Source organism: Scophthalmus maximus, chromosome 7, assembly GCF_022379125.1.
Source record: "Scophthalmus maximus strain ysfricsl-2021 chromosome 7, ASM2237912v1, whole genome shotgun sequence".
NCBI lineage: Eukaryota > Metazoa > Chordata > Actinopteri > Pleuronectiformes > Scophthalmidae > Scophthalmus > Scophthalmus maximus.
In genome coordinates, this window is record NC_061521.1 from 1,814,087 (window position 1) to 1,837,333 (window position 23,247).

At 42.5% G+C, this 23,247-nt stretch overlaps 1 protein-coding gene across 1 annotated transcript; it reads right to left on the reverse strand.

Moving 5' to 3' along the window:
* Positions 1-964: 964 nt before the first annotated feature.
* On the reverse strand, positions 965-22,747 carry LOC118315852 (ethanolamine kinase 1). The gene is made up of 8 exons (XM_035643477.2): positions 22,361-22,747; positions 18,272-18,534; positions 16,861-17,013; positions 12,356-12,504; positions 11,826-11,909; positions 10,581-10,741; positions 7,676-7,749; positions 965-2,813 (listed from the first exon to the last, which is right to left on the reverse strand). Exons 1-8 carry the CDS (start codon positions 22,499-22,501, stop codon positions 2,744-2,746), a joined length of 1,095 nt encoding a protein of 364 aa, XP_035499370.1. The 5' UTR covers positions 22,502-22,747; the 3' UTR covers positions 965-2,743.
* Positions 22,748-23,247: the final 500 nt, after the last annotated feature.

The following is a 23,247-nucleotide window of genomic DNA, read 5'->3' on the forward strand; positions in this document are numbered from 1 at the left end:
GGCTTTCCGGAAACGAGGCTCAGTGTTGTCGTCCGCCATCTTTCTGATGAAGCTCACGTGATCTGATCGAAAGCCCTGGAACATCGACTGAACCTTGGACCTTGCAGTGAGTTTTGTCAACTGCTTTTTTCCACGGACAAGAATGAACTTTCATGCTCCGCTTTGCTCTTCTAACTTTTTCATTTGTTTTCTCCAGAGTATCTCCGGCTCTCGGCAACTAGAGCCTGATTAAGGGGCTTCATGATTATGTTTAGGCAACTGAAAGCACTTGGTTAAGGTTCAGGAAACATTGTGGTTATGACAAATATATCTCAACGTCAGGCAACCGAGGCACTTTGTTCAACGTAGAGAAAGGTCGTGGTCTTGGTTAGAAAACCTAAAAAGTCAACGCTGATTTGAAGGATTAGATTTGAAGGATTAGACTGTCGACCTAACGAGCTTCAGACGCTCTGCCATCCACTGTGCCGAGCGCCCCGCAACCTTTCACTGCGGTATAACGTCACTCTGTCCTGCACCAGAACAAAACCATCACCAGTGAACATCATACGGGGCAGCATCACATTTCCTTCTGACGGCATTCAGTAGAACCAACCAGTCATGTGTGAAGGGGATTCATAGAGACGAGGTTGTAATGCGAAACTTCATAGGTGTGACAACTGCTTTACCTGAGCTATTGTCCCCTGCACTTTTGCCTAATGGGAAATTTTACAAACCTAGAAAAACCTGGAAAAAAAAAATATTGTAGCCTTAGCTCGCCAGGTCAAAAGTTATAAGTTTGACATGTGTGGAAGATTTTGATTACACTGCTCATTTCTGTTTTTCTGATATTGTTGGTCAATTTGTTGTCACTCTCTTATGTCGGTTTGAAGAAAAAAGAGAGGGAGGACAATTTGTTGCACCTAAGAGCATGAGAGATCACATTTTGACGTCTGCATCTGAGGAAAAACAGAGAAAAGAGCTCATAGGAGGCACGAGAGATGACATTTTATTTCAGAAATTCTTTTCTTTCACCGCACGCAGGCTGGTACACATATCAAACACACACTTGGTGTTGATGTCGATGCTACAGTACATGTGGACATGTTGCCCCTGCCGTCAGGTCATAGGAATTGCTTCACTTTGCGACCATTTCATTCTAAAAGATATATATGACCTTATCACTAGCATATGCCTTTCAGTAACAAACAGAGCATTGTATACAGCGACAACACAAGTCCCATGGTGTTTGCAGTACATCGACATCAGCTGATCAATACCCTGCTGGTGGTATGCTTCTTTGTGTGTGTGTGTATATGTATATGCGTGTGTGTGTGTGTGTGTGTGTGTGTGTGTGTGTGTTTTATGTTGGCTAAGTTTTTTTTTTTGGAGTAATGATGTGTTTGTTTGCGTCTGCTGTTATTCTGACTGTTACTATCGACCTTGTACCATAGGAATGTCATGAAAAAGGTCCAGCTGTGGCTCGTGTTGGAGCCACTGAGACATGCCAGGCTGCTCCCCGTGCTCTATTAGATATGAAATATACTTGGGTATATAGGCTGAATTTACAAGGTACTGTACCTTCACTGTGCTTACCATGAATTATGAAAGGAAGCAGACATCGCTTATCTCAGCATGAAGTGAAGACATAAAAGTTTCCATCAGGTATGTTTGCTGTTGATCCTTTCAACTCCTCATTTCACATACAAAGACTGTAAGTTCTCATGTTTCTAATTTCTTAAGTGATCTGAAATTAATACCATGTTCGACTAATTTGAAATCAACAAAGATTATATGTTAACGTGATTGTTAACAAGGAAGACTAGTTGATCCCACTAAATTCCTGCATGATGTTTTACAGTGTTGTGGTCCTTTTCATTGGCATATCGCAAATCTCTAGATTACATAATTCTATTAGGGTTTGCATATACTGTATATTGGCTATTCTGGCATTATGCATGGATCTGAAATTTTCAAACACTCATAGTGTCAATGACTCAGCAAACGTTTCGGACACTAACAAGGTTAAAGACCTGGAAACATCCAAGGACATGACAACAGTCAGATGAACCTTAACAATGCACTACCTCCTAAGCTTAGGACACGGTTTATATAAACACTAACTGCAAATCAGATACTTTCGTTAAACCCTTTTCTAAAAAAAAGCTTTTGAATGATGGTTAATACATTTGAAATACATTTGAAAAATTTAGAATCCATTGCATGCTTGATGAACATCCCATTTGTAACTACAACGCAGCTCCATACCAATTCCTTAGCACAGAGACAGATTTAAAATAATGCACCACTTGGTACAGTTAAAAAAAAGATAGAGTAAATGAAAACTTGTTTTCCATCAGAACTGTTGTACACACAGAATAAGTCTGCAAATAACCCCCTTATGTTTGTTTTTTTATGATCGGGGCTCAGTATGTGTGGCTTTCCACGACCCGGCTAAATGTGGGAACGATTAATGTGTTTCTGGCGTGAGCTTCGTCTCAATGTGCCAGATAGGCTCATTGGTATACTGACCGTGGTGAAACAAATATTTCGAAAATCAGAATGATGGCAAAACATATTAACTCGTGCTGAAGCCTCAAAACAACAAACACTGGGGAAGCACTTTTTGTACAGGGCTCATTCTGCACCTTCATCCTGCATCACAGAGGGACGTGGTTCACATCACTGAAAATCGTCTTACGTGGACGTGCAGTACAGGCAGTGTGGCTTCTCATTTCAAACCCACTGGTCCCCCTGGTCTCTGTGGCTAGCTCATTGTCAATCCGAAATATTCCTCCTTCTTCTCAAAGTAGAAGTTCAGCCGCGCCATTGCGTATCTGGGAGGAGAGCAGAGGACAGGAAAAAGTGATAAGAGAACACTGGACTTTTTCCGCACGGCACTTGGTAGATCTCATAAAATCGACACAACATCCACACACACAAAGAAGAATAGCTCTTGAAGAAGGCACCATCGTTTTGTGTCCTGCCCATGCTTTAAACACTTATAGGAATCAGGAAATATTCCTTTACATCTAGTTTGATGTAATGTCAAAGATAATGTCCATCATCAAGTGAAATCCTCAAGATATTAAAGTATACACAATGCACTGATAATGTAACATTGTAAGAGTGCTGCTTTAAAATGCATGACCACGGGTGACTAAATACTTGTTAAAAACGTTAAAATTGTAAATTTCGACTGTGTGATAACAATGACAACTCAAATTGAATATGATTTGAGCGATCTTTGCAGTGATCTTCAACCACTTGACAATCTCTTTGACGACCTCGCTTGCAACTAGCAACCACGCGCGAGCTTTCAGAGCATTCACCAGAGTGTTCTTCTAGTTCTCACCACAGGTCACACTTCAGGCGCCGCTTACCACACAGGGAGCACATTTGTGTTTTTGTTTGCAGAAAACCCGAAAAATATAGCATCGACTCCCTGTCAAATTGAAAAGCGCCGCGTCTGAAAAGCTCCGGCGGAGCCTCAGCACCTTTTCGGAGCTCGACGGCAGGAGAAAAGTGAATTTTGTATTTCTCTCCCAGCCATGCATATTATCAATGCTTCAATAAATCTGATGTCTGAGTATGCCGTTGCCCTTGGCCATTATACTCCACCCTTTGAAATTAAGTGAAGTTTCAAAAGCACAGAAGATGGAGGGCGCGCAGAGAGAGGGGAGTTTGTCCTTTAATCAGTGTTTTCATTGAACTCCTCAACGCAGAATCAGTTTTTCCTCTCATGTACTGCTTAGTGAGAGAAAGAAATAATTCACACATACTTTTTAGTTGCTTGTATTCCATCACTGTGTTCCTCACCTGTGTGTCTCTAATCATTGTGTCAAAGTCTGGCCTCTGTTGTCTGCTCTTTGCAGTTTCTCGTCTTTTTTTCCCCCTTCTACTTTCTTTCCTTCATCTTCCGCTCCAGTTTCAACTCCGTCTCCTCGATCATTATTATTTTTTCAAATACTGCTCATGTTAAGAAAAATTCGAAGGGGGAATAAAGAAAATCCCGGGTGGCTGCCACAGCCCCAAACCAGCACACACTTCTCACTTCTCTCGCTGTGGTTTGGCAAACCCCAACAGGCGCTTTCTCGGGACAGACGCTGAGTAAACCGTGCGCTGCGGTGGATGATTGACAGTTCTCAGATCCACGCGGACAACTGAACGAAGCCCTCCTCCTCCTGACTGGACGAGGGCAACAACCGTCACGTGGACGATGTGGCAGATTCCTCTAGGATGATCTTTAGTCTCTGTAAACTAGTAGGTAAGATAAAACAACCCCAATCTTTTCCTCACTGTACTGTGGTGTGTGTTTTTGTGCACATCGGCCTCCTTCACAAAGGGCAGTCTCTGTGCACACATTTCACTGAGGGAAGAATTGGAGCGAGTGAATGTGGAAAATCCTTCGGTGGCATCATCGGGTTTGAGTGACTCCGCTGTCTGACTCCCAGATTTCAGATTTACAGTATCTTCCCTCTTTCCCTTCTTATTATAGTGTCCAAAACATTCAGCCAGCAGCTTCACATATCATTTCATCCTTTCTAAATAATTGGAACTGTGCTATTGCATTGTTTTTCAGATACATATTTAACCAACATTTCAGTTAATATCTGGGATGAAATTCCAGTAAGTTCTCCTGTGAGGGAGGACAATTTTAATTCTCATTTCCCCTGTGAAATGAGATTTAAAACACCTGTCCTGTCCACTACATGGCGGTAAGATAATAATCGTCTTTAATTTGATTTATTTTTATAAATAAAGCCTGTCCTGGCTAAAAATTACATCACAGATATATTACTTTCAAACAATACTGTTCTGTCTATGACTTGCCCTCTCTCAAATCAATTATAATGAAACTAATGATTTTTACACTAGCAGGTTGATAAATTCATGAACATTTTCAAAATTAAATGGACGCTCACTTTGGTTCAAATCAATCGTGTGAAATTGTTTCAGTGGATCCGAAAGTATCAAAGAAAAAAAAGGAAAACATGAGAGAAAAACAAAAAGTGTCGGTCAAAGCGTTTTGTTCTGTTAGTCCAATTACCTGTCACCCAGACCCTTCACGAGTGAAATCATATTTGAGTGTACCTAATTAAAAGGACAGAAACCTTCACAGGCGATCCCATTCATCCCTGTGTTTTATTGAGGGCGACACCTAAAACTGCCGTGCTTAACGTTTATCATCATCAGAGATGAAACTGAGATGTTTTTCTATTTAGCAGGAGCAGGAGAAAATGAACTCCCTCCGAAGCAGGTATTCCATTTCACAATGTGCTTTTGTGCACAATCCCCCCAAATTTTGCACTCAGGCTACTCCAAACAGTGGGCCTCCCCCTCGCTCATTTCCTCATAATAATGTCTTTGTCGAATAACGGCTCGCCTCGCCAGCACGTCCGCAAATCTAGACCACTGACTCGCAGACACTTTCAACACATGAATAAAATCATATGAGGAAAAGTAAATACGGACGGCGGAGGGAGGGGTGGGTCCGCATTCCCCTTGTGGCTCCCTATTGTCACATCTACATCTGGCCCTGGTTAAAGCACAAGGTCTGGGCGACGCCTGTCACTTGTTGGGAAGTCGGCGGAGATTTGGCTCAGGGGGATAACAGTGGGAGGAAACACACACACACACACACACACGCGCGCGTGCGGTTAAAAACTAACTTCTCAACAGAACTTGTTTATCACAAAAGCATAAGGCAGCAGTTGCTGTGAGTTTTTCTCAGAGAAGAGAGAGAAGGGGGAATAAAACTGCCCGGATAATCTTCGGGGAAAGGTCGTGTAGCCCTAACAAATCTATTATGGCGAAAGCTGCCTCACCCACTATTTCTTGAATTGAATCAAACAATGAAAGGGATCTCCTGCCGTGATTCCCCAACAAATAATTATGGAGTGGCTCCGCGGCTCGACTCGCACAGTTTGGCCTCCTCCAGCTCATTGTTTCTCTCTTGAACCCATTTCCAGCAGCAGCAGGCAGAAACAAGGCATACGTCTATCTATCTGTCTACATCTAGAATTATTTAAAATCAGTTCATTTCATTTTAAGAAACAATTAACGTTCGTGCTGCAAAGACAGATGCAAATGGAAAAGGGAAAAGTTTGTCCACGGTTTGGGCTTTTCATTGAAGTACAGTGATGGGGAGCACCCCGATATTAGGGCCCAACCTCATCACTGTTGTTTGTTTAAACGACATAAATTGTGAGTGTGTGCGTGTGTGAGTGCGTGTGTGCGTGCGTGCGTGCGTGTGCGTGCGCGTGTGCGTGTGCGTGTGCACGTGTGTGTGTGCGTGTGCGTGTGCGTGTGTGCGTGTGTGCGTGTGTGTGTGTGTGTGCGTGTGTGTGCGTGTGTGTGCGTGTGTGTGTGCGTGTGTGTGTGTGTGCGTGTGTGTGCGTGTGTGTGCGTGTGCGTGTGTGTGTGTGTGTGTGTGTGTGTGTGTGTATTAGCTGGGTTGGCAGGATAGCGATGCCTTCAGAAGTTAGGCCCGGTTCCCCATCGGTACTGGTGCTCTCATTTCAGTTGAAGCCTCCAGTTAAAGACGCGTAACCCGACCCTCGCCACGCACTTTAGGACAACCTCAGCCTGCAGCTTAGGGGAGCAGACGTCTAGCAGGCGAGTGTGGCCCCGCCAGGGATGAGAGACGTATATGTAAGGGAGGACCGGCAGCGCAGGAACAATAGTGCCTCTGTGCCTCTTGCACCCCTCTGGATCACATTTCCTCCGGGGGTCCAGATCGAAAATGAGGCGGGGGCCCTGTCGCTGATCTCACAAGTGGGCAGAGAAAGCCACACAGAGGGGAGGGTGCCGTGTGTCAATAGTGATTAGGATCATGATCACAACTGTGGCTGGTGTGGGGCATGCAGAGAAGGGAGAAAGGGAGGAAAGAGTGGGGGTTGGGGGGGGGACGTTGCCCTCCTGAACTTTATTGTCTGGCTGCTGGCAGTGAGGAATGTCACCTGGACCAGTTTAAAGATAACCATCGTCGTACACTTCAGAATAAAAGAAATAACTCTTCTTTTTTCCGAACGTCTTGTGAATGCTCAGCCTCTCATCTTGTCACGACGTGTGGTTCCAGAGTGAGGAAAGGCTGAGGAATTTGTGCGTAAATATTTTGTCTGCATTTAGTAGTGACAGGGGGAGCAGAAGAAGTGTGCATTCACTGCCCGCTTTGTGCCAAAATTCTGGATAGGCGCAGTCGCAGAGCACTGCTGAAAAAAAAAAGAAAAAAGAAATATTTCCACACTCTGGGCTCAAGTTCCCAATCTTTTATTGCTACTTCTCTGCCAATAAATTCTCCGTCAGGAAAACCTAATGAAGATCCTGTTTGTCTCAACACTGTGATAAAATATAGAGCGCTTCTACAGGCTATATATTCTTTTTCCATTTGTGTGAGTTAGGTGATGGATGATCATGGGACGGTGCAATAAGGTGGTCCAATGGTATCGCGCTGAGGTTATAATTTTCATTGTGGTTTCATGTGTTTATACATTGAGCAGATGTCGAGGTGGTGTTAATGGGAAGGTGGCGCTTATTGTCAGGACGACGTCGATTCGACAGTTTGCAACCTATTTATTTTGTGCAGCATTCGATAGGAATAAAAAAAAATTGTAATAAAAAAAACCTTCATGCAAAGTGTCACCTGGACACACACATTTCATGGGACCTTCAGGTTGCTTGTGTCAGAGGTACAAACCTTTGGAAGTCAAAGTCAATGGAGGAGAAGTGTGACTGCAGGAGGGCCCAGATACCCCAGAAGAAGTTAGATGCCTGAAGGAGAGGACAGAAAATATTAAAGCACCGCATTAGTACTGCTGACATGTTTTGAAAGCATGTTGTCAAAGTTGTTGCGGTCAATCACTTATATATTTAAAAAAAAAATGTAAATACCAGAATAATTAGAAATGGCTTGAAAAAGCCAAACGCCCGTGACCTCCTGCGAGGGAGGTCACAGAAGGGGCCGATGTGTCTGCCTCTGGCTCAAAAGCACTGCGGCAGGGCAGGTGCTCGCTGACAGAGACTGAGCTGGAGCTGGCGTTGTGTGAATGCTATGCGTTGTGGCACACTTGCGATCATTTCTCCTGTAGATTTTTTCTACACGGCTAGCATATCATTTTCTTTGAGTGAAAAAATCACAGGTGCCGTATGGTTTCACTTATGTCCACTTCATTCCCATGTCATGTTGTGCTACCTCTTTCCGTGCAATGGAGCACAACTGTAAAAGCTCCACTCCTCTGACCTCCAGTTGTCGCGCTGTAACCGCTCCCATAACTGCCGCCGCCGCCGCTGCCGCTTGCCAGTTGCGAGCTGCTCAGTCAGAATGACAAACCTCCGTATTGAATGGTTCCCTCCTTAATGGCTTTGCTCACTTAGGCTTGCGGACTTCCAGGCTTCCATAAATTTCTGTTGTTCTCCACCCATATTGTAAATCTTCTCGGTAGGACCACTAATAGCAACTCCTAATAAGACCCAGACAGGCCTCTGTTTTGTGGCCCAGTGATTTAATCACATTTTTATTTGATAATCGAATAAAGGGTGGAATGAAATACTTGAAGAGCAATGTGCGGTTTCCCCGTGGCTCCCCCCCCCCCCCCCCGGCAGATTTTCATCTCTAGTCTCTGTCCTTAGTCGCGGAGAGCGAGAGAGATTGAGCGTGTTTCTGCTATGATTAATAACTGCTCTCCATTAAGAGAGCATTAGTCTAACACTAAGCAGAGGCCGTCAGTGACAGCGAGCCATTGAGAAAAAGGAAGACGAGAGATGTGTGGTGACATCACAGGGCCGCAGGCTACAGCCACGACATCACGGGGATCCCCTGCGAGGAGAGGGTAAGTCTAAAGACCCCACAGGCTTTTGGCACACTTTGCCCAGGATTTAAGATCTGGCATCTGGCCAGGCTTAGTCAGTGCCACACAGCGGAGCCACGCAGCTTCCGTCAGTGTACAGTTTCCTTGGCACCTAACCATTCATGTGTAACACTGTCTACCAAGACTTAACTGTTGCAGGAATTCAATGCAGTTTGATTATTTTCACGCAATTACCGAGTGACAAAGAAGGCAACACAAAGGAATGCAATTCATAAAAGAAGGGCAAAATCACCCCAAAACACAAGAAGAACCAAGGCTATCACGTTCATAATTACAGCTGTTTTCAAAGATTTCGAAACCCAGTTAAAAATTGATGAAGTGAATTATGTGGTTTTAGCAGACGTGAGTTAAAGAAGTTAAAAGTTTTGAATAAATCTTTATATGGAGCAAATCGATGGTCAAAACTGCATGGGCCACTTTCATTGCACAGTACCTCTAATGATGACAAAGGGATGACAATTATTGTCAGTGGCAATTGTTCAGAAATTGTACTAGACTGCATGTTTGATCTATGTCACTGTCAGAGAAAAGTGACCATCCATTACCCAGAGCTGTTTCCCCATGTGACTGACACCCTGAAGACATTTAATTCACTGTCATAGGCGATCAAATAATTCACTGGAGAGAGAAATTTGGCAGTTTGTCTTATAAAACAACTAATTGATTATAAAAGTGTCATCATAATATTTCATATCATCACAAGGGGAGAAGAGAAACAACATGGGGGCGGGGACCTTGGATCTTTCGTCTCTTTCGTCTCTTTCGTCCCTGGATGGTGCGTACTGCAGACAAGGGCTGCTTCAGAGAATCACTCAACATTTACTGGGTCATTTGGTTACACAGAGAAGTTTCTGCTTGATACTTTCAAATTATGAAAACTAGACCCTGTGATTTTCCCTCTTTCTTTTCTTTCAGTTAACAGACTCAGTATCCCTCCACTTGACAAGCCCCGTGTCAAAATGAGTTGAGCTGGAAACTTGGCTTGTTGAGCACCAGTGATCAGTTTTCTCCCACTTCCCCTGAGTCCTCCCTGGTTTGTCATAGAAAATCTGACTTCAATCGTCGTGATGTTATCGCCTCTCTCGCTCCATTCCAGGCCAGATTTCTTCCCCCTCCGTCGCCCCACTTCTCCCACTCTGTTTGGCCGTGGCACAAGTTATTTAAAAGAAAGTAATGTGCTCCCTCATCATTTCTGGGCTATTTCAAGGGACGTTCACACCAACCCCCGAATTGGTCAGACGATTCCACACATTGTGTCGAGCCATGAAAAACACTTTTTTAGACAGATAGCCCCGGCACCACTTGAGCCACCAAAGAATGAAAATTGTGGTAATAAGAAGAAATAATTTGGGCTGCTGTCTTTCCCTTTTCCCTGCGGCAGTTCCTAATCAAGTCGGATGGAGCCCGTCGAATTCTGAGCGGCGGTGTGTCGGCTGTGGGTCGGGTTAGCTTTTCTTTGAGCAGTTCTCTTTTTCTTTTTTTTTCTTTTTTAATGGTTGCTGGAAAAGCAAATTGTTAAAATGTGATTGCGACGTGTTGCCGCTCTTCCATTTCCACACACACATGTGGACGTTGTTGAAAAGTGCACACTGATCTCATAATATCAAAGTACTTGGGGCCTCCAAGAGCAAAATTTAAAAAAAGGAATAACTGCTGAGAGATTTGTCGCGTTTTTACAAAGACTTTTACACACATTTCAACATTTCAACGGTGTCGGTGGCAGCGGACACTCACCAGGGAGAATTTGCAGACTTGAATGTAGAGCTGTGTCACCTCTGCCTCTGTGACGGTGGCCGCCCGCCCTGTGCTGTGCTTGTAACTCTCCAGATAGGCCATCAGCCAGTCCCTCTGCAGCTCCCGGCTGGGATAGAGGCTGTAGTTCACATCATTCACACCTTGAACACATGCACATGCACACAGACACATGCACACAGACACATGCACACACACACACACACACACACACACACACACACACACACACACACACACACATGCACACACACATGCACACACACACACACACACACAAGCACACACATTTGTGAGACACAGCCTCCAACGGCTGTTAGTTTTGTAGATTTGCCACAGACCTGCATCACCTCAACACTTCAGTCGACACTGGGACGTTGATGTTTCAACACGCATTAAAATGTGCTATATTCACATAAAAAGCACTGGAAACTGGACGAACAGCGTCTTCAACTGAACACGTCAATCTTAGTGAGATTGATATAGTACGAATGAGAAGTAACTAGTGGACACCAACTTTCTCAGTTGACGGTTTGCTTTAAAATAAAAAAAATGAATATCACACAGAGGCTGGACGTAGGAAGCCTCGACATCTAGATGACACGGAAACTGATCCGAAATTCTTGGTGAGATCAGTATGAAGTATATGAGGGAGAAAATCCATTACTAGACATCATTGTGGTCATCGTGACAGTTTCTCACTTATTCAAGAAAACAATTTGGCATCGTGGTTGTTTTTTCGGGGGGAACCGGGGGCCAAGTTTGCATAGCACAGACATTACTTCAGTCACAAGTAGCCCTGTTGTTTGAGACGGCTCTGCATGTGACAAAGGATAAGGAGTAAAACACACTGAGGGTCTGAAGAAAGAAAAGACAGACACTTAGTGGACAATGTGTTTCTGTTCTTGAAGAGAAACATTTTAGCTCAGCTTCATGTGATTTTTCTCAAGGCGCAGCATCCCACAGATTGACATGCGGCAGAGCATGATGCTCCACCAATGCTCAAAGTGACCCTGTATCAGAAGAACGACATGATTTCACGTGACGTATTGGCAGAGAGCTCAAATGATATCATAGCTAAAGAGACAGCACAAACTGAACAACGGTTCTGCACATCACATATGCTGTATAGACAACATCCACTACGTCAGGGCAATTTCATTTGTTCTGGCCATGATATATGTTTGCGGGCAAATTGAACTTCTTGAACCCGCAGCGCACACCTACCGGCAAATTCGTTGAAGTGATTGCCAATATCGAAGGCCTGGTAGTTGTAACCGGCGTACTCGTAGTCAATGAATTTCACCACTCCTGTAGGAGGAGGAGAGGGGGAAGCAGCGGCGGTTACCAGGACAACGCGACGAACACATCTCCTTTTATTGAAAGTACAGAACCTTGTAGGAGTCAAAAGGAATACAGAGTCTCTTTTGAATGAGAGTCACCATGGACATTCTTGAAAAAATAAGAGAGAAATAACAACATAATAAAAGGGTACTACATTAGATTTTTTTAAAATCATAAGATGGGAACATATTTTCAGCGGTCTGGATTATTTCAAAGTGATGAAAACGTACATGTGCTCACTTTAACTTTAGCTGTAGAATTCGGCAGTCGTTTATTCTAAACTGTATTCGCTTGGTTTTTATTCTGATTGATGAATTTTCTGCAGCATGTCCGCTTAAAATAATTCCCCCAAGCAGCTTATTTCTGGACCATATTTTCCAGTTGTTCCAGTGATGTGCGGAGCTCTTCCTCACCTTCTTTGTGGTTGTATATTATGTTTTTTGTCAGAAGGTCGTTGTGGCAGAGGACACTCGGGGAACCAATGTGCGAGAGGTGTCTCCTCAGTGACTCCGTTTCCACTGACAAAGTCTCCGGGCTGGGCATGTCGAGCAGAGCCAAAGAGCTGCAAGAGCGGAAGAGCAGGTTTGTCGTGAACGCCACACTTTTCCTCCCCCTAACATGTTTGTGAAGCGACGCAGTTCAGGGACCCTTGTGTTTTCACTCTGTTGATCACTCGTGTGCATCAGAGACCGGGCCGACGTCCTTGGACGTCAGTGCAAACTGCATGTGGATGCGATGCTGCATTAGCATCCGTTCTCAGTGGCGGGCCCTCGGCGAGAGGGTAATTCAAACAGTGTCATTCAAACACTACCTATTTATTCAAACGGGAACAAACAGATGCTCCAGGATTAAACACACTTGAGGACATCATTTGGTGGGGCCTGTTAGGGACGCACAACAAAAGCAGAGGAGCCGAGCGCTGTTTATAGTCGTGGCGCTGAGGCCCCGCTGCCCTACACATCCGCAACAAAACGCAACAAGTCACTCATGCATATCATCTTCTTGTATTGCCGTTACTGTAGATCCGGAAAAGGACTGATGGAAGGAAATCAGGTTGGATGCCAGACAGTGAGATCTAAACTCGACTGTGTACCTGAGAGCAAGATTGAAAAGAGATATTACAAAAAAATTGCTTCCCTGAGTGACTTTACTTCTCTGAGCCACTGAATTATTGAAACACGGAAATGTAATTTCCAAATTACATTTTGAAATGTTTCGACTCGCATCTACTCTTTCTGTCATTTGAAATCGACCCCTTCTGACATCCACACTTGATCTGTCTCCTCTCTAACGTGAGTTAAGAACACAGAGTCAAATGGTGAATCACTCGGATTCCTTTTCAACACGACAATTTTTTTGTGACTTCATCACAGAAACGCACGATCACTCTGAGGCAAAAGCCCAATGAAAGACTCCCATTTGACTTTAAAAGGAAACCTGCCGTCTCTGCCATCAGATCTTTTCCTCTCTCTTTCTTCGGTTCCTTTTCAGGGAGCACAGTGCGTCAAGTGCATTCGCCTCCTGCTCCCTGTCAAGTCGCTGTGAGGTAATTAGAGGAATTTCCTCCTGTGGCGCTTCATTATCAATGTGCCTTATTTACATAGGATTTCAAACACCAGCCAAGCGCCACTGATTTTTTTCCGATTCATAGGAGTGTTAACGGGAGTCATAGCAGGGGGCCTACGGAGGAAGAAAAGGTTGCACTTTTGCCTTCCATTGCTTTTCTTTCTTTTCACTCGCATCTCTGACTTGTACTGTGCTTTCTCTCTCCCAAAGCTCGCAGCTGCTGCAGCCTCTTTCGCTCCCTCTCCCTCTCTCATCTTCTCTCTAACTGTCTCTCTCTTTGCACAGCGGGTGGCTCACGAGCTGAAGACCTCCTCTGCAGGTGCAGCCTCTTCCTGCTCTCTCTCTCTCTCTCTGCCTTTCTTTTACCATTTCCTCTGAAGATCACATTCATACCAGCACTCACACATCCTCGAGTACAAAAGTTCCTCTGATGCCTGTTTAAGGCCCCTTTCGCTTGTTTTCCCCCCATTCTTGGTCTTTTCTGCATCACTCTCTCTCTCTCTCTGTGTGTGTGTGTGTGTGTGTGGTCCAGGTGTTACTCATGTTGCGGGGACCGGAATCTGTTTACAAAGTCACTTTATGTGGACTTTTCTTCCTCATGGGGACTTACTTGTTGTCCCCATGATGTAAATCAATAGGCGAAGACATAGTTTTAGGTCAAGTTTAGGATGAGGGTAGGGCAAATGGTTGTTATTAAGGTTAAGCTGGGAAATAAATCTAAATCAATTCAATGTGGTCCTGGATAATGTGTGTGTGTCTACATTCACAACATAGACAGAGTTGTGACCCGAAATGAACCCCATAAATGTCCCACGAACCTTAAATCTGATCAATTGTGCTGTAGCTTGTCCCTCTGTCTCCAATTCATACTGTTCCAAGGCCCTTTATTGGTACTTGTATCCTAATAGGTAGTATTGTCCAGATCATTTTGAGTTCTGCATGTTTGTGTTTGAGCAGCAGTGGACTGTGTTAACCCACTGAGTCTCACAAATGTCTCACAGTATAGCACCATCTATTGGGCCTCTACAGGTGGTGCAGCTCGATCCTGTGAATGCATATTTGACTGTTTATCCTGAGGTACTATACTTCCTTCATCCACACATGCATGCTTTTGCCATGCAACTGTGTGAAAAAACAGCTGTTAGACATTTACAAATAATGCAGTGTGACACAGAGGTTTAAAAGCTCTGTGTAAAAATAGAGCTTGGGAATAAACATGGTTGAATCCAAAATTTTAATTTAAAAGTGCAGTGCAGTGTTTGGATAAGTCGATACCAAATTTCAGTCAATATTTCAGGTAATGGTTGTAACAGAACTGGATCACATCAGAATAACTGGGGGGAAAAGGAAAGAAACAAAATGGAAGTGCTCCAAAAAAAGATTGATAACGAGAACTGGGAACTAGGATATCTGCCTGTTTCTTGTCTTCATGATGACAAAGAAGTTAAGTTGCACTGGCGTTCTCTTAGATCTTGGTGGGTCTTTTGTCCTTCTGAATCCAGGAAACTTAAACAACTTCTTATCATTTAAGATGCTTTCCTCCACACTCCCTCTCTTAACGGAGGACTCAGTCTGGTGCTAATTGCTTTACCTCGAATCCAAAGAAGAAACACTGTAAGTGACTCAGACACTTTAGACCTTCCAGTTTCAGTTTGGGTGGACTTCCGACCCCTTTCTCTGCAAACATAAACAAGGTTGAACGTTTGACCGATAAGGGAGAGCTCTGCAGGAAGCTAGTGGCCAAGCGTCTGTTTCTTTGTAGTGTCTGAAGGGCCCTCTCACCTCTCACCCCGTGACCCCTGTCAGAGATAATGCAATGTCATTGCCAAGAAGGCCACTCCCCCGCCTCGTCCCTCTAACCAATGACAGCTCACAGACAGCCTCCATCCACATGGTGAGAGAGGTTAACGTGCCAACCTGACCACTTTAGCACAGTCTGTCTAGTTACTTGTGAGTCAATATTTGTGCGGCTTTGAGAAATGTGCATTTGGCATGTGAAAAAATGATAAGGCATCAGTGGAAGTGCTGCTGCCTAAAAGATAAAAAATGTGGAAAATGTGGCTGGTTTCTATCCAAGGGATGACTTCAAAAAACTACACCGGGGTCGCCTTGCAACACCAGCTCAATAGATATTTGTTTAAACCGTATATCTGCCATTGGGGTCAAATTGAGAAGAATTAAACAAGGATATATCAATCATTCACTCACTTATACACCTACTACTGCATTGTTACAATGCAAGCACAGAGAAGTTCTCACTTTCCCCTCCCCTCATCTTTCCCCTATTGCTTATTCCAAAGCATTCTCGTCCTGTACCCCTCACACGTTCACATCGGGGAGGGACAAAACAGATGAATAGTTCTACATCACAGTGTGTAGATTGCTCTAAGGACAATTCTCCACATTGTCGGCAATGGATTTTCCACTCATAGGGCCTTGGAGCTAAGAGAGTGAGACATTGAAATAACTTAAAGTATGTAGGACAAAATGTAAGAGATCAGGTAAAGAAGTTCACCAAAAGTGCACAGTAAGTGCTAGTGAGGCATGCTAGGGATAGCATTTTGGTAGCTCATTGGGTGCAGACCCATATGTCACTTTGGGAAAGCATTAGTGACTCGAATTTGATTCGAGCAATGGTAAGGTTGATGAACAGATGAGTGACACATGCCCTTTTATACAGATTTAAGAACAGATGTGCTGCCACATTCTGGACCATCTGTGGGGGTTTCACTGTGCTTGAAGGGAGGCCTGCCAGACGGACATTGCAGTAGTCGAGGCGAGAGGTAACCATGACCTGTGCCAATATTTGGATGGCATAATAAGTCAGGGTAAGGCCTAATTTTTCTTACAGTGTATGGTTGCAAGTGGCCCTACTGGTCCGAGAAGGATGGCTGATAAACATGACATCCAGTTTTTCTCATCACCTCGGTTGGGGTGAGCGACTTGGGATTGATTGATTGGCCGAGGTGGCTAAGAGTTCTATCTTAGAGAGGTTTATTTGAAGGAGGAGTCCTTTCTTCCTTGTTGATATGAGTGTGAGACAAACCAAGACTGTGGGGTCTTCTGGCAGGAATGACAGGTGTAGTTGGGTGTCATCTGCATACTGTGATTTAAGAAGCATTGCAAGTGGATAATTGGACCGAAGGAATTAGTAGCAGTACACGTGCTGGCCGTTGGTGGAGAATGTTTGAATGTAACCTGTGAACCGATAATCTAATGTATGAAATTAATTATGTGCTCCTTGTCCGACACAGTGATTTTGTCCAAGAACATCACTAACAGCTAATCAATTCTCCAGACTTAAATGTATGTATAAAATACAAATACTAATTCATTGTGTAATGGGCCATACCTTTTTGTGCAGTGCTGCTCAGCTGGGCTGTTATTGATACTACTCTGAACCAATGAGAGAAAGTGGGACATTTTTGTCCAGAGTAGAGGTTCAGCAGACACGCCACATTTTGGCTGGATCGAGTGGATTCTCCCCATCTCTGCTGCGATCAATCTGAGGAGAGAAAACATTTTCTCAGATGAGCCTGGCTGATGCTGTTATTGCACAAACAATCATTATCAGAGTAGACACACAACTCCCTTTCCATTTAGCACGCTTATCTTGTTCGTCTTTTCACACACAAAAAATGGTCTTTGCTCTGTTTGTGACCTTTTGACCCCTTGAGTGCTCATTCTTGAGGCATCTTAGTGGTGACTGAAGTTTTCACGCACAGAGGGTATCAGGCAAAGCAAGGTGATTGATGTCTGTCATGGCCCTGACTGTTCAGCCTTGGCCGACTGTGTTGTGTCCTACTGGTCTGTGGTGAGAATAATGATGCGGGTCTGTTATCATCAGAATGATGAATGAAACAGGGGCCATGGGTAAACAACATTGCTCAACATGAAACATGACTCAACTGAAATAATAAAATAAAAAAACACCTGCATCAGCAACCCCCCCCCCCCCCCCCCCCCACACACACACACACACACACACACACACCCACACACACACAAACACAACAATGTCCTCTTAACACATCACATCGTTCTCAATAAACCTGTATACACTGAATGGACCTGCAATTAACATTATTATTATTACTATTTTTGTAAATACAACGTGCATTAATGCCGGAAATACTGATATCTTAACAGTCATGATATGATTTAACTCATAAAATTGAAATTTAAAGTAAGTGGCAATGTCAAAAAAAAAAAAATACACGACGGTTGACTTAAAGTGATTCTTTTTTGCAAACCATTCAAGGTCCATTTGGCGACAAAAGTCTGTCCTAACGGACATAATAGCCTAGACTAATTATTGTCGGCATTTAAAAAATGTTAATGACAGTATTATATTTACCTTTTATCTACCTCTTAACCACGACATTATATTTTATATATTTTATTCTATGAGGTTCAGTTAAGTGTTCGTGAATGTTCAGATTGTTTTCTTTCTGCTTCCAATGTCATGATGAATATATTTTTTACTCTTTACTTTATCTTTCCTTTTTAAACACTATCAAAGGCAACGGTTTTCAAAGTCAAACTTGGTGGTAAAAACTCGATCCCATACAGGTTTTTTTTTAAATTTCTATAATGTGAGTTTGATTTGTTTTGGACTTAACTCTTTAACAATGAATTCTGAATAAATATAATAACTTTTAGGTCAAATTTTACTCCCTTTAGTAACCAACATGAACTGTGGAAAGGTAACCCCAAAAAGAGCACATACACACGGTTTCACTGAAATCAACGTTGCCAGAGACCTGTAAATGGAGGGTTGACGGAGCAGCTCGTCTTCTAGCACTTTGCCGCTAACAAACTCATAGCAGATGCCATTCTGGAAGGTGCAGTAGATCTGTGGACCACAGCCGTGGGCGTGGAAGACCTGGAACATCTCCACCTCCTCGTCCCGGTTCACGTAGAGCTCCGTCCTTCTCCCGTACAGTCGCACCAGAACAGAACCGGGCCCCTGGAGAGAGCCCACGTAGCAGCCGATCAACTGGTTGGTGAGGCCCTCTGTGAATGTCTGGAATGAAAGGAAATCAATGGGAAATAATAATAAGGAAAATGATATCTTGGAACAAAGCTTCCTGGTATAATGTACCATTTAATTACAACATTAAGTAGATTAGTATAACAAAGAGTGCAATACACTTAAAAGACTATTGTTTTTTCTAAAGCATTGTGTTTATATGTATTTTGATGTATAACAATGATAACACAGTGGATATATAACCGCATATAAAAGTGGGAGGGGGGGGGGTCACTAACAGGTGGACAGTAAAATTATAGCATGAGTTGTTCTACATATAGTTTGTATAACAATCAGTAGTTATAACCACTGTGTGAGTCAAATGCATGGGAAGTATAATGGGTCTCTCTCCTGAAAAACCAGTCTGAGTTACTGTTTATCCGTAACAATCTTGGACAATCACACTGAACATGAAGATTTGTACGATGAATAAATGAGGCCAAGAAATGACAGGTTTTTGATTTCAAGAGAATTATTAACTGTTTTGTACAAAATCATTTTATAGGCTGCTAATTTGCCACAGTTATGGTTCATTACCAAAAAACATTTCACCAAACAGCCACAACAGAGAGACCATTTACCAGCGATTGCTGATTTGTATACTTGGAGAGAAACTTAGCATGAGAACACATTTATTTCTGACTTTCTCAAACATTTTACATATTTGAGAAAGACAGGAAGGATAAGCAGAGGTGGAGGAAATGTTAAGATCAAAGATGAATAAAGAGGGATGGAAAGCAGCATAACAAAAACACAATTAATACAGTACAAGAGCCTCAAACGTGCTCTTACGTGCATGAATACATTTTACACTTCCCTTCTGATGATCAGTAATTCACTGTCGTGAATTTATTTCAGTTATTTGTATATTGACAATGCAAACCAAGATGGTACCTGCATTATTGGAGAAGCATTTGGTTTGTATATTGTGTTCACATGCTGCATATTCCTGAAGTTAAAGAAATGATCACAAAGTATAGCTGGCACAGGTAATGTAATCAAGCACAGGAAGGAACATTGTGATGGGTATATGATAAAGCTGTTTTATGTTACCTGCTGTTTGTATTATACTTTATAGCTACAGTACATACTCAATGCACAGCAGGTGGGAGTCAGAGGTTCAGTGGGGCCCCACATACAAATTTGTGTTAGGCAGTTTTATCAAGACAGTCAATCAACATAAACCCACATTAATTTGGATTCATAGTTAAGATATTATAAAACGATATTTGAACAACAATCATTTTATGCACAGAATAAGACTGACATGTAAATGACAAAACAGTAAGAATTCTATTTTTATATTAAATTTGCTCATAATTACATTCCTCCAAACTTCAGCCAAAAAAACAACATATATGAAGTTCAAATTCACCCCCCCCGCTGGCTTTGATAAATTTATAAATTTTTTGTTGTCTCTGATTTGTATATATTACATTTATAATTAAATTGTGGAACATTTTCATGAAAGATTCTGAATTTTACAGTATTAGGTATTATTTATTAATGAAGTGTCACATACATTACATTTTATGTGAAACACTTGATAATGGCTCTTATGTAAATCTGTCGTGCATTCTTCTGTTTTTAAATTTAAAGTGTATGTCAAGCGCTCGAATGACTTCAGTGTATGAATTTTGATTGACCTTTGTGTCATTTTCTTTTTTTAAACTGATCACAATGTATTTTAGGAAGGAATGAAAAAAGAGTCAGATACATCATTATATATACAAGACATGACAGAGAGTAATTTAAAAGAAGAAACTGAATTTTGAAGCGCAGGTGTAGTCGTAGGAAGTGTCTGTCCTTCCCCTGTATTTACCAATCAGATGAACACAATACATCATTAAAGGGGCTGCCGGAACACCAGGGCTAGAGGGAAACATCTACTCCTTTGTGTACATTACTGGACCTGGTGTAGATTGAGAGGTCACCCGTCCAATGTGCTGTCACCTAACAAACATAAACCCAATTTCTCCGAAAGATTGGACCTTGTGTTTGCACATGGGAGCAGAATGGGATTATTCTGTTCTGAACAGTTGCTCTGACAACATCTATGCATCTGTTCCCAGGGTTAAAAAAAAAGGGAAGAAAGAGAAGAAAAGAAAAGAAAAGAATAAAACCTCACCTTGGATTTTTTTTGCTGCTGTGCAAAGTTCAAATGTGTATTTTTATAAAGTAGAGTACAGGACATGAGACATTATGTTTTTTATAACATTTTATCTTATTTGAGCCATCCCACCGTGTGCTGATATTTTGAAAACCCAAAACAGTCCTGTGTTAGTGCTATTCCACACACAACTGTACAGTATAGTTTTCATGTTTGCTTTTACGTTACATTTACATTTTAAGGACATTTCCGGCAATCTGTATGTGTAGACTCACGGCATAGCAATTTTAAAATGATAAATCAAGTGAAATTTGTGACATATTCTATGTTTGTGGTATAAGTACAGAAAACCAACTATGTGTCTGTCTCTAGATTCTCTTTGACTTCTTTGGCGTCCGCTCCCAGTGTGGAAGTCCCATTGATTCCCATTGAAGACAAAGATCAAAATGGAGAGGAAAATGTCTATTTAATGTGTTCATGTTATGTTGATGGTTATTGCAACAAAGGTTTTTATTTTTTTTGACCCAGGGCCAAGGTGTGGATCATTCAGATAGATGTTGAGTCAATGCAGTCTGCCATCAAACCACTCATTCATCCATACAGTTTTTTCAACTTATTTTTGGCTGATTCTTTAAATTTGGATTGAGATAAAAATGTGCTGAAGAAGAAGAACAAGAAGAAGAGGAATAGGAAAAGGTCTACAGTTGGGTGCAAAATCAGTTTTTGGAGAGCGTCCTTGTTTTTGAAGCAACGTGTTAGGACGAGGGAGCACATAGAAATGTCTCAACTAATTAAAACGCTGTAACGTGAACAGTCTGTAGTGTGGTAGAACGATAAAATCAGAAAGTGCTCGCGTTTGTGAGACAACAGATGACATTGCAGCTAGTTTACCTATATTGTTTCACGTTGTAGCCTATTTATTTTTATAATGACACCACGTTGTGCTATTTCATTTTGAGATAGTACACGGTGCATCTATATCAGCAAAATTTGTATGCAATATTAAAACCATTGCAGTCAATTCCACTCATCTTTAGAAGCTACACGCTGTCATTTTTTTGGTCTGGTGTCACCGCTACGAGTACACAAGAAGTGTGCTCAGATAGTGTATACCTGTGCCAAGGCAAATGCTCCATCTCACCAAGTTAAAGAAAGTTGAAAATAATTCCTAGATCAACCCATCCACAAAATTTCTTGGAAATCTGTTCGATAGTTTTCGAGGAATCCTGCTTACTGACAGACAGACAGACAAACAAACAGAAATTGCAACTTAACCCCCTCGGCAGAAGTAACAAGGTCATTTGGAATCATGCTTGAACAATCCCAAGTCATGACAAGAGGTGTTTCTGCTGACATTGCATGGAAGCAGCATCAGTTGACACCTTCCCATTCTCAGTCCTGGAGTTAGGATGTGATCGTGGGTTCTGTGACGGGAAGACAACATTTGGAAAACCTGAACACCAAACACTGACCCAAATATCTGTACTGAGATTGTCAAGGTTGACCAGCCCACAGCAAAGCAACATCAAATATAAAGCACTTCTTATGCATTTCACAAGGATTTAAGTTCATCTCCTTCAACTCCTCACAAACAGCTAGTGGTGGTTTATTTACCCAATACGATGTTGAAACGTACACACTTGATGTTTGCTTAAAAATGCATAATCTTTGACGAATGCCGTACATTTGACGACACAAACATTCACTTGCCTTCATCTGAATGTCCTGCGCCTTCCAACGTGGACGGACTCTGCTGAGAAGGTCCAGGATTCCTCTCCAAGTTTCACGCTCGTCAATATGGATGTCGACGTGGAGCAGCCTTTTACCAGAGCAAGAAGATCCATGGTCCATTTTCGGCAAATTCGGTCAAAATGTTTACGTTCAACGACTACCGGAACTTGTCCAGTAACATTCAGATCTGAATTCCAGCTACTTATTTCCAAACAAACCAGTTTGTCAAAAAACGTCAACCCAACATTGGCCACTGATATTACCCACGACTGAGCTCTCGCGTCTACTTTGTCAGAACAAATTCAAGAGCCAGCGGTGTTGTCTGCAAGTCGGTGACATTGTCCACTTGTGTGTCCAGTGACTCAGCGGAACCTCGGCTTTCTTATCAGGGGCCAATGTACCTATGGGCATCTTCATCTCCACTGCTGCAAAGTTTACATATTAACCACCGCTGGTTGGGAGTTTTTGCAGCAGGCAAAGTTTAGACCAGTTTAGAAAAGTAATAGGGGGACACAAACATGGATTTTGAGTTCTGCAATGAAGCATGATGATTAACATTTTGCCTCCTTTTATTTGTATTATTTTTTTAAAAACAAAAATCGCCATGTACTTGAAGTGACCACTTTTAACAAAGACGATCCATTTGAGAGTCTATTGAACCGCAACACAAATACAAAGGCCTGCGATTACTTAACTTTGCATCATCGGATGATTGTGATCCATTCAACCAGATGTCAGTCTGCACGAAGAGGAGACACTTTTTGTCCAAATTTAGCTCCGCCAATTTTTTTCTCTTCTAAAACGGAGCTGTCTATTCTGTCACTTTCGGCGCGGCTCTCTGATACTTGACTCCCCACCACACTGCT